This window comes from Bufo bufo, chromosome 4 (assembly GCF_905171765.1).
Source record: "Bufo bufo chromosome 4, aBufBuf1.1, whole genome shotgun sequence".
Taxonomy (NCBI): Eukaryota; Metazoa; Chordata; class Amphibia; order Anura; family Bufonidae; genus Bufo; species Bufo bufo.
The window spans coordinates 175538208-175553681 of record NC_053392.1 but is presented as its reverse complement, the minus strand read 5'-3'; the positions used below and the strand labels follow the sequence as shown (position 1 = coordinate 175553681).

Below are 15474 nucleotides of genomic sequence, written 5' to 3'. Positions count from 1 at the left end.
TTTGTTGTTGTTTTTTTGTTTTTTCTTACAAAGTCTCATATTCCACTAACTTGTGACAAAAAATAAAATCTCACATGAACTCACCATACCCCTCACAGAATCCAAATGCGTAAAATTTTTTAGACATTTATATTCCAGACTTCTTCTCACGCTTTAGGGCCCCTAAAATGCCAGGGCAGTATAAATACCCCACATGTGACCCCATTTTGGAAAGAAGACACCTCAAGGTATTTTGTGAGGGGCATGGCGAGTTCATGTAAAATTTAATTTTTTGTCACAAGTTAGCGGAAAGGGAGACTTTGTGAGAAAAAACCCCAAAAAATCAATTTCCGCTAACTTGTGCCAAAAAAACAACTTCTATGAACTCGCCATGCCCCTCACGGAATACCTTGGGGTGTCTTCTTTCCAAAATGGGGTCACATGTGGCGAAGAAGTCTGGAATCCAAATGCCCTCCTAAAAGATACTCATTGGAATTTGGGCCCCTTTGCGCACCTAGGCTGCAAAAAAGTGTCACACATGTGGTATCGCTGTACTCAGGAGAAGTTGGGCAATGTGTTTTGGGGTGTCTTTTTACATATACCCATGCTGGGTGAGAGAAATATCTCTCTATAATGACAACTTTGTATAAAAAAATGGGAAAAGTTGACTTTTAGAGATATTTATCTCACCCAGCATGGGTATATGTAAAAATACACCCCAAAACACATTGCCCTACTTCTCCTGAGTACGGCGATACCACATGTGTGACACTTTTTTGCAGCCTAGGTGGGCAAAGGGGCCCAAATTCCAATGAGTACTTTTAGGATTTTACAGGGCATTTTTTACACATTTGGATTCCAGATTTCTTCTCACGCATTAGGGCCCCTAAAATGCCAGGGCAGTATAACTACCCCACAAGTGACCCCATTTTGGAAAGAAGTCACCCCAAGGTATTTCGAGATGGGCATAGTGAATTCATGGAAGTTTTTATTTTTTGTCACAAGTTAGTGGAATATGAGACTTTGCAAGGAAAAAAAAAATAAAAAATTATCATTTTCCGCTAACTTGTGAAAAAAAATAAAAGGTTCTATGAACTCACTATGCCCATCAGCGAATACCTTAGGGTGTCTACTTACCGAAATGGGGTCATTTGTGGGGTGTTTGTACTGTCTGGCCCTTGTAGAACCTCAGGAAACATGACAGGTGCTCAGAAAGTCAGAGCTGCTTCAAAATGCGGAAATTCACATTTTTCTACCATAGTTTGTAAACGCTATAACTTTTACCCAAACCATTTTTTTTTTTTTTTTTTACCCAAACATTTTTTTTTTTATCAAAGACATGTAGAACAATAAATTTAGAGAAAAATTTATATAGAAATGTCTTTTTTTTTTTTTTTTTTAAATTTACAACTGAAAGTTAAAAATTTCTTTTATTTTTTTAAAATTTCGTTAAATTTCGATTAATAACAATCAGTCCTCCTGGACGCATCCGTGCGTCATCTCGCGAGACGCGAGATTTCGGTCAGAGCCGGCCCGCGTATGCGCATCGCGGGCCGGCAAAAGTTAAAGGAGTATTTCGTCACCAGCCTGCCAGCCAATGATTGTTGCTGGCAGGCTGGCGATTTTCAAAAAATCAAATCACAAGCCATCTAACACCTTATATTTATAAATATAAGGTGTTAAATGGCTTCTGTGCTCCTCTGCTGGTCCTTTTCGTTGGTTGGTCCCAGCAGAGGAGCACACATCACAGTGAGTAGCCACCAGCTTTTGTACTTTTATAATATCTGTAAGTGATCAAAACTGATCAGTCAGATCTATAATAGTATTAGTGTCACTTTAGCTCGCCCTCCACCCAAAACGCAGTGTTTGCCCGATTAGGCCTGATCGGTCGCCCACACGTGCGTTCACCCACGCCCGCCCCGCTGCAGTGACAAAAAAAATATATATATTTTTTTGATCACTGCACAATCACTTTACAAGCGCTGCGGCGATAAAAAAAATCAGTTTTGATATTTTTTATCAATCGCAGCGGCCTCCGGTACTTCGCTAGCCTCCCATTTGTAAGACAGGCTTGCTTTTGTTCTTGGGTAGTCTCAGGGAATACCCCTAAATTTAGTAGTCCAAATGTCAAACAAGGTGTATTCTTCTGAAGAGGCCTACAGGATTCTGACCCAGTCGGATGAGGAATGGGAACCCTCATCTGACGAATCCAGCGGGTCAGAATATGAACCTGTAGAAAGCAGTGGCAGTCTGACCCAAAGTTCGGACGAGGAGGTCGAGGTCCCTGATAGCACCAGGCGTACCCGGCCCCGTGTCGCTAGACCACAGGTTGCACAGGATCCGCTTCAAGGGCAGCAGAGTGGGTCTGGTGCTGTCGGATTACGTGGTGAGGCATACACCAGCAGCGCAGCCCATCCTGCACCTAGTACCAGCACTGCCGTACAACATGGTGAAGTGGCGAGCACCAGAAGGGCAGTTGAAGCTGGTACGGTGGCACGTGCAATAGTTACCCCGTCGCAGCCACCGCACAGACAGGCCCGTAGAGCCCCTAGAGTCCCTGAGGTGCTGGCAAACCCTAAATGGCAGTCCCCAACTTCAGCCGCACCTGTAGTTCCCCCTTTCACAGCCCAGTCTGGAGTTCGGGTTGAGACAGCTCAGATCGGTTCGGCACTGGGATTTTTTGAGCTGTTCTTGACTGCGGAGCTCTTGGACATAGTCGTGGCAGGAAAACAAATCGGTATGCCACTCAATTTATAGCCGCCAACTCGGGAAGCTTTTATGCCCAGCTTTTCCGGTGGAAACCAGTCCAAGTTTCCGAAATTAAAATTTTTCTCGGCCTTCTCCTCAACATGGGTCTAACCAAAAAGCATGAATTGCGGTCATATTGGTCCACGAACCCAATTCATCACATGCCCATGTTCTCTGCTGCTATGTCCAGGACACGATTTGAGACCATCCTGCGTTTCCTGCACTTTAGCGACAACACCACCTCCCGTCCCAGAGGCCACCCAGCTTTTGACCGGCTCCACAAAATTCGGCCCCTCATAGACCACTTCAACAACAAATTTGCAGATTTGTATACCCCTGAGCAAAACATCTGCGTAAACGAGTCCCTTATACATTTTACCGGGCGCCTTGGCTTCAAACAATACATCCCAAGCAAGCGCGCCCGGTATGGGGTCAAATTGTATAAGCTCTGTGAAAGGGCCACAGGCTATACCCACAAATTTCGGATCTATGAGGGAAAAGATCAGACCCTGGAGCCGGTCGGTTGCCCTGACTACCTGGGGAGCAGTGGGAAGACAGTCTGGGACTTGGTGTCACCCTTATTTGGCAAGGGGTACCATCTTTATGTGGACAATTTTTACACAAGTGTGCCCCTTTTCAGGCATTTGTTCCTATAACAGATTGGCTGCTGTGGCACCGTGCGACCTAGTCGCCGGGGCTTCCCCCAACGGCTCGTTACCACCCGTCTTGCAAGGGGGGAGAGGGCTGCCTTGTGTAACCAAGAACTGCTCGCGGTGAAATGGAGAGACAAGCGTGACGTTTACATGCTCTCCTCCATTCACGCAGACACGACAATACAAATTGAACGGTCAACCAGTGTCATTGAAAAGCCCCTCTCAGTCCATGACTATAACCTTCAAATGGGAGGGGTGGACTTCAATGACCAGATGTTGGCTCCCTATTTAGTTTCCTGACGCACCAGACGCTGGTATAAGAAGGTGTCTGTATATTTGATTCAATTGGCTGCATATAATAGTTTTGTTCTCTACAGTAAGGCTGGGAGAACAGGATCCTTCCTCAAATTTCAGGAAGAGATCATCGAGAACCTCCTGTATCCAGGAGGTTCCGTGGCCCCATCCACCAGTGTAGTGAGCCGTCTACACAAGCGACATTTCCCCAATGTCGTTCCTGGTACCTCAACCCAACCGTCACCCCGAAAAAGATGTCGTGTCTGTAGCAGGAGTGGACTAAGGCGTGACACCCGCTATTTCTGTCCTGACTGCCCTGACCACCCTGCCCTATGCTTAGGGGAGTGTTTCCGGAAGTACCACACACAGGTACACTTAGCATAGGGATTGCATCTCACAGGACAGGCACACAGGGCTATTAGGGCCCTTACACTCACAGCTGCTGCAAACCTCTCCTTTCACCTGGGACAAAGTGCATAATGTACTTCGCCACATCTTTGGGCGATTTGCGCTTTGCACATTGTCCCATGGGGAAGGAGAGGTTTGTCCTATAAAGGTAAAAACAAAAAAACAAAAAAAAAATCACCGGTAAGCAAAAAAGTTAACGTTCTGTTCAAAAAGTTAAATAAAGTTTATATGTTCCGTTCAAATTTTATTATAAAGTTAATAAATTTATTGTGTTGCGGCCTGGTTTTTTCTTTTTTGTTTTGTTTTTTTTACCTTCCAGGTGGATCGACTAGCTGCAGCACTGATGTGCATTCTGACAGAAGCATTGCGTTGCTGTCAGATTACACAAAAGTCGGTGTATGCGGCGCTGCAAGACGAGATTTCTCCTCTGCAGTAAAAGATACGTTTGCCGAGGCATATGAGCTGAGGAGGTGGCGGTGTTCATATACTTTGGCAAACAGTTTGTATATAAAAAAAAAATAAAAAATCCCGGCAATGATTTATTCATTCACATCGATTTGATGTGAATGGAGAAATCTGGTTTGCCAGGGCATACGGGCTAAGTGGGTATGGATGTTGGGCGGAGCTCCTATGTCCTGGCAGACGCCTTTCCCCTCCTTTTTTTTGGCAGAGATTTTTTTCATCCACATTGATCGATGCGAATGAAGAAATCTGTGCCGTTTATTTTTTCTTTCAGCCCAGAGGCTGAACGGAAAAAAATCTCATTACCCGTATGTTCAATATAAGGAGAATAGCAGAAACTCCTAATGCTGGCCATACATGTAATGATTGCGGAGACCCTCAAATGCCAGGGCAGTACAAACACCCCACAAATGACCCCATTTTGGAAAGAAGACACCCCAAGGTATTCGCTGAGGGGCATATTGAGTCCATGAAAGATTGAAATTTTTGTCCCAAGTTAGCGGAAAGGGAGACTTTGTGAGAAAAAACAAAAAAAAAATCAATTTCCGCTAACTTGTGACAAAAAAAAAAAATTCTATGAACTCGCCATGCCCCTCATTGAATACCTTGGGGTGTCTTCTTTCCAAAATGGGGTCACATGTGGGGTATTTATACTGCCCTGGCATTTTAGGGGCCCTAAAGCGTGAGAAGAAGTCTGGGATCCAAATGTCTAAAAATGCCCCCCTAAAAGGAATTTGGGCCCCTTTGCGCATCTAGGCTGCAAAAAAGTGTCACACATCTGGTATCGCCGTACTCAGGAGAAGTTGGGGAATGTGTTTTGGGGTGTCATTTTACATATACCCATGCTGGGTGAGATAAATATCTTGGTCAAATGCCAACTTTGTATAAAAAAAATGGGAAAAGTTGTCTTTTGCCGAGATATTTCTCTCACCCAGCATGGGTATATGTAAAAAGACACTCCAAAACACATTGCCCTACTTCTTCTGAGTACGGCGATACCAGATGTGTGACACTTTTTTGCAGCCTAGGTGGGCAAATGGGCCCACATTCCAAAGAGCACCTTTTGGATTTGACAGGGCATTCTTTACAGATTTTGATTTCAAACTACTTCTCACACATTAGGGCCCCTAAAAGGCCAGGGCAGTATAACTACCCCACAAGTGACCCCATTTTGGAAAGAAGACACCCCAAGGTATTCCGTGAGGGGCATGGCGAGTTCCTAGAATTTGTTATTTTTTGTCACAAGTTAGCGGAAAATGATGATTGATTTTTATTTTTTTATTTTTTTTCTTACAAAGTCTCATATTCCACTAACTTGTGACAAAAAATAAAAACTTCCATGAACTCACTATGCCCATCACGAAATACCTTGAGGTGTCTTCTTTCCAAAATGGGGTCACTTGTGGGGTAGTTATACTGCCCTGGCATTTTAGGGGCACGAATGCTTGAGAAGTAGTTTGAAATCAAAATGTGTAAAAAATGCCCTGTGAAATGCAAAAGGTGCTCTTTGGAATGTGGGCCCCTTTGCCCACCTAGGCTGCAAAAAAGTGTCTCACATCTGGTATCGCCGTACTCTGAAGAAGTTGGGCAATGTGTTTTGGGGTGTCTTTTTACATATACTCATGCTGGGTGAGAGAAATATCTCGGCAAAAGACAACTTTTCCCATTTTTTTTTATACAAAGTTGGCATTTGACCGAGATATTTCTCTCACCCAGCATGGGTATATGTAAAATGACACCCCACAACACATTGCCCAACTTCTCCGGAGTACGGCGATACCAGATGTGTGACACTTTTTTGCAGCCCAGGTGGGCAAAGGGGCCCACATTCCAAAGAGCACCTTTCGGATTTCACAGGGCATTTTTTTACACATTTTGATTTCAAACTACTTCTCACACATTAGGGCCCCTAGAATGCCAGGGCAGTATAACTACCCCACAAGTGACCCCATTTTGGAAAGAAGACACCCCAAGGTATTTCTTGATGGGCATAGTGAGTTCATGGAAGTTTTTTTTTTTGTCAAAAGTTAGTGGAATATGAGACTTTGTAAGAAAAAAAACAAAAAGAACTTGTGACTAAAAATAAAAAGTTCTATGAACTCACTATGCTCATCAGCGAATACCTTAGGGTGTCTGCTTTCCGAAATGGGGTCATTTGTGGGGGTTTTCTACTGTCTGGGCATTGTAGAACCTCAGGAAACATGACAGGTGCTCAGAAAGTCAGAGCTGCTTCAAAATGCGGAAATTCACATTTTTGTACCATAGTTTGTAAACGCTATAACTTTTACCCAAACCATTTTTTTTTTTACCCAAACATTTTTTTTTATTATCCAAGACATGTAGAACAATAAATTTAGAGAAAAATTTATATATGGATGTCGTTTTAAAAAAAAAAAAAATTACAACTGAAAGTGAAAAATTTCATTTTTTTGCAAAAAATTAGTTAAATTTCGATTAATAACAAAAAAGTAAAAATGTCAGCAGCAATGAAATACCACCAAATGAAAGCTCTATTAGTGAGAAGAAAAGGAGGTAAAATTCATTTGGGTGGTAAGTTGCATGACCGAGCAATAAACGGTGAAAGTAGTGTAGGTCAGAAGTGTAAAAAGTGGTCTGGTCTTTCAGGGTGTTTAAGCTAGGGGGGCTGAAGTGGTTAAGGGTTTGAAGTACGTTTTACAACCCCTTCTCTCCCCATTTTTTTCCTTGCCTCTCCAGCAACTAGTTATTCATAGGAAACCCTCCCGACCCAGGGCATCTTTTACTGATTGAGACATCCAGCACTCGCTTCTCGTTCAGTGATACATCGGGTCCCCTTGAACTCAATAGATGCATTGAGTTCTCCAGAGCTAGAGAAGACCAATGGAAGATTTTTGTCTGAACCTTGAACCAAAGAAACAAACGACTTCATGGCTTATTGTACAGACTGTGAAAGTTATATTGTCTGTTTGCCGAGTTATCCTGGACACGTTCAATGCTCAACGAACCGTTAAATTATAACCCTTTAATATTTATCCTTGTTCAGGAGTTACTGTCCTTTTGTGTTCAAAAAAATATGCATTAATTATAGTTGACATTTATTTTTATTTTTTATTTCCTGTAGATATTCTGAAAGTACCATACATGCTATAGAATATACAGATGATGAGAAAATTAACCTTGACCTGATTGTAGAGCTCATCAGGCATATTTGTGTGACGGGAGAGGTGAGGTTTTTTTCAGTTCCAAGCACTTAAACTGAATAATTACACTGTGTTCTTAAAAATCTGTATCCAGCATTCTTTATTGATTTATTAATTCTTCATATTGTTAGAGACAATTAAATGGGTTGTCCAAGCTATTTTTATTGATGACCTATCCTCAGCATAGGTCATTATTTTTTTTTTTCCAATATAATGTTATTCATTTTCTCCCAAAATAATAATAACAATAGCAATGTCATTGATATTCCAACACACAAATGACATTTATCATAGGTACAGTGTATCCTTACATAGCAGTCTTGAATATGATTTTGGAAGAGCAGACTACAGATACATCATACTACAATATAATGTACAATAATGTAACGCCTCCCCCCTTCCCCTGCATCAGCCTGAACTCCATAGCCAGCTGCTAAACTATATAGGTGTGTCATTAGGATTATATCACCTTTAAAGCTCCCAGCTTATCCTTTTAGATCCTCCAACAAATACCATGACGTCAACTTGAAGGGAGACATAATTCCTGTGTATTCATAGGATTCAATATAGCTCAATACAAACTTGTGCCATGTTATTCCGCCTAGACCTGTTTTCCAGATCTTCTAGGCGGTCTTTCAGCACTATATTTTGCTTGAAAAGATCCTGGGCATCACAATTATATCTGGAGACATCCTCCTCTATTGTTGCAACCCTTTGCTCCAGCTCCTCTATGCTCGCCTCATGTCTCCCTACAGCAGTGCTTCTCAAATAGTGGGGCGCGCCCCCCAGGGGGGGCGCCAGGCTCCGTAAAGGGGGGCTCGTTCAGGGCCGGCCTTTGGGGTGTGCGAATTTCTTCCGTATAATGCCGGCAGGCCGGCGCGTCCCTCAGTGATGTCACGTGCCTGCGCCGCCTGCTTTATGAATGAAGCAGGCGGCGCCGACAAGTGACGTCACTGAGGGACGCGCCGGCCGCCCGGCCTGCCTGCCGGCATTATACAGAAGAAATTCGGATATACGGTACTATTAGGAGTGAGGGGGGCATGTTTAATAACTTTAAACGGCGGCGGCCACACGGAATCTGTGGATGGCACAGTTAAGGGGTGGGGGTCTGTGGATGGCACTGTTATGGGCTGGGGGGGGCACTGTGGATGGCACATATATAGCAGTGCCAGCCACAGATCCCCCCCATAAGTGTCCGTCATCCACAGATCCCCCCATAAGTGTGTGTCCATTCCACATTTCTTTCTTTTTTTATTCTCTTATACGTTATTAAGGATAGTGTTATGCAGAGGTGTACTTATAACAATTTTATAGACAAATGATACTATTTACAGTCGCGCGGGGGGCGCGAAATGTTTTCTTCTTCCTAGGGGGGGCATGACAGAAAATAATTGAGAAGCACTGCCCTACAGTATCATGTAGCTCATGCAGGGACTGTGAAAGAGTCTTAGCGAGCGTCTCCTTAATGTTTGGAGCTAGGTACTTGGCCACTTCAATGGCTAGAGTTTTGTAATCAATTTTGAGCAGGTCCTCATTCGTCTTACCGCCTTCACCAGCCGATGTGTCAACTCACTTGTTGTTATTCAGAGACTCAGGGCGGGAGTCCGCCATCTTGCTCAGCGTGGTGATTGCGGTCTGCTTTGCACCGCTCTTAACTTGCTGTCTGCCACTCCGTAATAGATAACGGTCCATGGATCGGAGACCGTCGCTGTGTGGGGAGTCCTAGATGACTTTCGAAGCCCCTTGATGCCGCTGGAAACAGAGCGCAGGTAGTAATAGAGGGACAGGCGCCGGAGCTCACTCACTCCGCGTCCTGCATCCCAGCGCCGCAAAACCGGAAGTCCCCCATAGGTCATTATTATCAGATCGGTGGGATCTGACCCCCGGTACCCTGGCGATCGTGCTGTGCCACTGCTGCCTCCTCTTCATTGTTTACCTGCTCGCCGTCACAACAGCAGTGGTGAGCAGGTGTAATTACGCCTGAGCCGTTCCATTGAAATGGATGGGACGTTTTTTGTAGTTACACCTGCTCATCGCTGCTGCTGTTGTGACCGTGAGCAGGTAAGCAATAAACAGAAGGCAGTGCTGGCAAGGCGCGTGCCTTCTCTTCAACCAGCTGATCGGCGGGGATGTCTGGTATCAGAACCCCACCGATCTGATATTGATGGGTCATCAGTAAAAATAACTTGGGGAAACCCCTTTAAATGCTTAACTGCAAAATATATATGTAATTCGGCATGATTTTATTATTGCCTTAAAGTCCAAAACTCAGGGTAAAGTCCAAAACTCAGTATTGCTGGAAGTAATACTGCAGCTCCCATCCAAATATTGTGTTTCACATAATGTACACAAAGAAGTTGATGGATCAAGTTGATTGCAGAGAAATAAGTAATTGTATATTAAGGATGGGGTGACTGGGGCAGGTGAGTATAGTGGGGGTGGAGGAATCTGCACTATCGTGGGCTAAAGTCAGATTTTAGGTTGTACTTGGATATTTCATTAAAATGACATTCCCATATTATAATTTATTAAAATATTGTTCAAATATATCGTCACCTTATCATTTGTGAGGGTCCAACCTCTGAAACCCCTAACAATCCTTAGTATTAGGGGAAAGCAATCAAAAAGTACTACCCCAAAATAGGACCATTGAAACCGTCAAATCATCCCGCAAAAAATGAGCCCGCACACAAGACCATTGCCAGAAAAAAAAATATGGCTCTCAGAAATGGCGACACACAAACATAATATTTTTTTTTTCTTTTTAAAAATGCTTTTATTGTGTAAAAATATCTAATGATCTAGCCCCTAAAAAAAATAAAAATAAAAACTGTGCCAGAATAGCCATTTTTTGGTCACCTCACAAAAATAAATGATCAAAAAGTTGTATGCCCCCCAAAATGGTTTCGATGAAAACGTCGAGCAAAAAAAAAACCCTCACACAAGAACATGAGCAGAAAAAAAAAAAAAAGATATGGCTGAAGCAATAACAACATGATTTAAAAAAAAATAAAAAAATGCTTAGTGTAAAAGTCAAAATGCTCACTCCACCCCTTTAATACCTTTGATGGGTGAAGATTCCAAAATGGGGTCACTTCTCAGAGGTTACATTTATTATTTCACCCCAAAGCCTCTACAGTTGTCAGCACAAGATATGTAAATCACCACATGGGACCTCAAACGAGCATGGTGTTCTTTTACTTCTGAGTCCTGTTTTATAGCCAAACAAAAAGATTAGGGCCACATATAAGGTGTGTATAAAACCAGGAAGCATGGCATAATAATAAGAGAGCTTGGTATACACCAACATATTGGCTACTAAGATTTTATATCTGTGTAAGAATTTAAATGATATTTTATTTTTGCAAAACACTTGTGGGGTCAAAATGGTCCCCCTTTTTGAGGGTTTTTTATTTTTATTTCACCTCATAGCCCCTGCTCGTCAACCTATGCTTTTATAAATGACCAAACTAGACCTCAAATGCACATGGTGCTCCTTCTCTTCTGAACCCTGTGATGTGCCCATACAGCAGTTCATGACCACATAGGGGGTGTTACTATATTCAGGAGAAAATGGGTAACAAATTGAGGTGTGCTTTTTCTCATGTTGCCCCTTGTAAAAATAAAAAAATGATGCTAATGTTGCATTTTATTGGATACAATGTAATTTTTCTAAAAAAATTTAAATATCTGTGGGGTCAAAGTACTAACTACATACCTCCAATAAATTCCTGGAAGGGTGTAGTTTCCAAAATGGGGTCATTTTAGGGGTGCCTTAGGTTGTCTTCAAATAAAACATGGCACCCAAAAACTATTCCAGTGAAATCTGCCCTCTGAAAACCATTTGGGGCTCCTTCCCTTATGATCCCTTCCTTGTGCCCGTACAGCAGTTTATGACCACATATGGGGTGTTTCTGTAAATTGCAGAACCAGGGCAATAAATGTTGCCATTTGTTTTGTTGTTAATCCTTGCTGTGTTACAGTATAAGGCTAGATGCACACGACCGTATGTGTTTTGCGGTCTGCAAACTGCGGATCCGCCCAAAAAAAAAACGGATGACGTCTGTACGGCATCCTTTTTTTTTTTTTTTTTTTGCGGATCCATTGTAACAATGCCTATCCCTGTCCACAAAACGGACAAGAATAGGACATGTTCTATTTTTTTGCGGGACTACGGAACAGAGCAACGGATGCGGACAGCACACGTAGTGCTGTCCGCGTCTTTTGCGGTCCCATTGAAGTGAATGGGTCCACACCCGAGCCGCAAAAAATGCGGCTCCGATGTGGAACCAAACCACGTTCGTGTGCATGTAGCCTAAAATGGAAAATCTGCACAAAAAAGTGAATTTTTTTTTAATTTAACCTCTATTTTGCTTTAATTCTTTTGAAACATTTAAACGGTTAGCAAAGTTTGTAAAACTTAGCTTTGAATGATTTGAGGGGTGTTTCTCAAACTGGGTAATTTATATAAGCTCCTAGAAGTGACTTTATAACTAAATTGGTCCTTATAAAAGTGGATTTTGGAAATGTTCGTGGAAATTTGAAAAATTGCTTCTAAAATTCAAAGCCTTTTTACGTCCTAAATGATATTTACAAAATGATGACAACATAAAATAGACCTATGGTGAACGTTAATAACTATATTTGTTAGGGCTCTTTCACACTTGCGTTCTTCCGGCATAGAGTTTCGTCGTCGGGGCTCTATGCCGGAAGAATCCTGATCAGTTTTTATCCTAATGCATTCTGAATGGAGAGAAATCCGTTCAGGATGCATCAGGATGTCTTCAGTTCCGGAACAGAACGTTTTTTGGCCGGAGAAAATACCGCAGCATGCTGCGCTTTTTGCTCCGGCCAAAAATCCTGAACACTTGCCGCAAGGCCGGATCCGGAATTAATGCCCATTGAAAGGCATTAATCCGGATCCGGCCTTAAGATAAACGTCGTTTCGGCGCATTGCCGGATCCGACGTTTAGCTTTTTCTGAATGGTTACCATGGCTGCCAGGACGCTAAAGTCCTGTTTGCCACGGTAAAGTGTAGTGGGGAGTGGGTGAGCAGTATACTTACCGTCCGTGCGGCTCCCCGGGCGCTCCAGAGTGACGTCAGGGCGCCCCACGCGCATGGATGACGTGATCACATGGACACGTCATCCATGCGCATGGGGCGCTCTGACGTCATTCTGGAGCGCCCCGGGAGCCGCATGGACTGTAAGTATACTGCTCCCCCGCTCCCCACTACTACTATGGCAGCCAGGACTTTAATAGCGTCCTGGGTGCCATAGTAACACTGAACGCATTTTGAAGACGGATCAGTCTTCAAATGCTTTCAGTTCACTTGCGTTTTTCCAGATCCGACCGGCACCTCCGGCAAATGGAGTACACGCCGGATCCGGACAACGCAAGTGTGAAAGAGCCCTTAACAGAAAAGAAATTGCAAATTATTCAAAATTTTCCGTAAAATGTTTTTTGATTTTTTTAAATAAAGCTAACCTATATCGACTCAAATTTACCACTAGCATGAAGTACAATGTGTCACAAGAAAACAGTCTCAGAATGGCTTAGATAAATAAGTGTTCCAAAGTTATTACCACGTAAAGTGACACGTGTCAGATCTGCAAAAATAGCCAGGGTCAAAAAAGTGAAAAATGAATGGGTTTCTGAAGGGGATAATTATAGATAAATTTCTTGTTATAGTAGGTTTCAGTAAAGTCATTCATCGCAGTTGAAAATTGTAATCTACCAAGTATAGATCTTCATTCATGGGATGCTGCAGAGCAATTATTCTCTTTATATTTTATTATTTTGTTCTAGGATGGAGCAATCTTAGTTTTCCTTCCAGGCTGGGCTAATATTAGCACACTGAATGACTTACTGATGTCACAGGTCATGTTTAAGACAGGTAAACTTATATTTAGTATGCTTGAGCTGAAATATATATATACTGTGTGTGTATATAATACAGATTTTTTTTATTTATTTTTTTACAGCCTGGTTTCTTATTATCCCTTTGCATTCATTGATGCCAACTGTAAATCAAACACAGGTAGGTCATGGAACCGAGAGCCCATCAAATGACCACTTTCAAGCTTGTATATTGTTTTAGTTAGTGTAACCTGTCCGTAGATATAATATTGCATTGTTTTAACAAATCATCCATGCAGTCTAATATATGATGTGCAATGTGCTCACTTTTCTGCATGGTGTTAGATGGACCATAGATTAGTCATAGTGTTCAAATGTTGAGCAGGTTAAAGGGGTATTCCCATCATAGACAATGGGGGCATATCGCTAGGATATGCCCCTATTGTCTGATAGGTGCAGGTCCCACCTTTGGGAGCATGGAAAGGTGGTGGAGGGTGCGCTGCGCATGCGCAGTCGCCTTCTATTCATTTTGGCTATTTCCGTCGGCCCCATAGAAAGAATGGTAGCGGTGGCCGCGCAAGCACTGTGCAGTCCTATTCACTTGTACAGGGAGAGCGCTTGGCAGTGGCTGGTCCTCCTGCCACCGCTTCCCTCGCTTTGCTCTCGGCGTAGGTGCGGGTCCCAGAGGTGGGACTCGCACCTATCAGACAATGGGGGTATATCTTTGCATTGTCTGTGATGGGAAAACCCCTTTTAAAGATGTGCAAGAAACAAATGCAAAGGCAATTGCAACCTCAGAAGCAGTTTGGATTTGTTTAACCCTTAAAGGGGGCTGTCCCATGACAGAGACTTATCCTTAGTTCACAGGACAGGGGATAATTGTCTGATCACTAGGGCTCTTTACTCCTGGACCTCCGGCAATTATAAATAAATCATATAAATTTCTCGGAAGAATAGTAGAGGAATTCTATTCCAGAATTGTTATTTCATGGGGAATGCAAGTATTTACGAAAACTGACACATCAGTAGAGGTGGCAGGTCCTCTAATAAATCAGTATGCAGTGAATCTGTTGTGAAAAAAATATATTGTAGTATGCAAAAAGCTCAACAAAAAAATAAAAAATAAATGTTATCAGGTTTTCAAGACTCCCCCTCCTGGAGTTCGTAAAATTATCATCGCGACCAACATTGCAGAGACAAGGTAAGCGTGAAACTAAACAGCTCTGATATAGACATTTCTCACACCTTCCTAGATTAGTTTTTTTTTTTTGTTTTTTTTTATTGTTTTAGACAAAATTGACTCAAACAATAAAGCATCGATAGCTTTCAAGATATACAACATACACATGGTGTACATTAGACACCCCCTCTCCAATCTCAGTATAAGGCCTCTTTAACACAAACGTATTTTCATTCTGTTTTTTTTGTTCAGGGTTTTTCTGACGGACCGTATACGGAATCATTCATTTCAATGGGTCCACAAAAAAAAACGGAAGGTACTCCGTGTGCAATCCTTTTCAGTATTTCCTTTCCGCAAAAAAATAGAACATGTCCTATTATTGTCCGCATTACAATAGCTAGCTAGCTGTTCCATTCCGCAAAATATGGAATGCACACGGACGTCATCCGTATTTTCTGCGGATCCGGTTTTTGTGGACCGCAAAATACATACGGTCTTGTGCAAGAGGCCTAACACTCATTCTGTTAATGAATTCTTGTTTGGTGGGTGGACTAGGTTGAATCCAGTACCCGGCCATCAATTCACAACCTGAAGCAATATTCATTGGGTGCTCAGATTGGATATAGGGGCACTACTTAACCACCTCCGGACCGCTGTACGCAGATTCGCGTTCCGGAGGTGGCAGCCCTGCGCTCAGCGACGCATATACGCG

The 15474-nt window shown here is 42.7% G+C and overlaps 1 protein-coding gene across 2 annotated transcripts in view; it reads left to right on the top strand.

Annotated features, from left to right (window-relative positions):
- Nucleotides 1–15474, top strand: part of DHX36 (DEAH-box helicase 36) — a 93450-nt gene that overhangs the window by 33706 nt on the left and 44270 nt on the right. For both annotated transcript variants that reach the window (XM_040428129.1, XM_040428128.1), the window contains 4 exons: nucleotides 7645–7747; nucleotides 13532–13619; nucleotides 13708–13763; nucleotides 14719–14783. In XM_040428129.1, the coding sequence (XP_040284063.1) occupies nucleotides 7645–7747; nucleotides 13532–13619; nucleotides 13708–13763; nucleotides 14719–14783 (312 nt within the window). The remainder of the gene's footprint in view (nucleotides 1–7644; nucleotides 7748–13531; nucleotides 13620–13707; nucleotides 13764–14718; nucleotides 14784–15474) is intronic.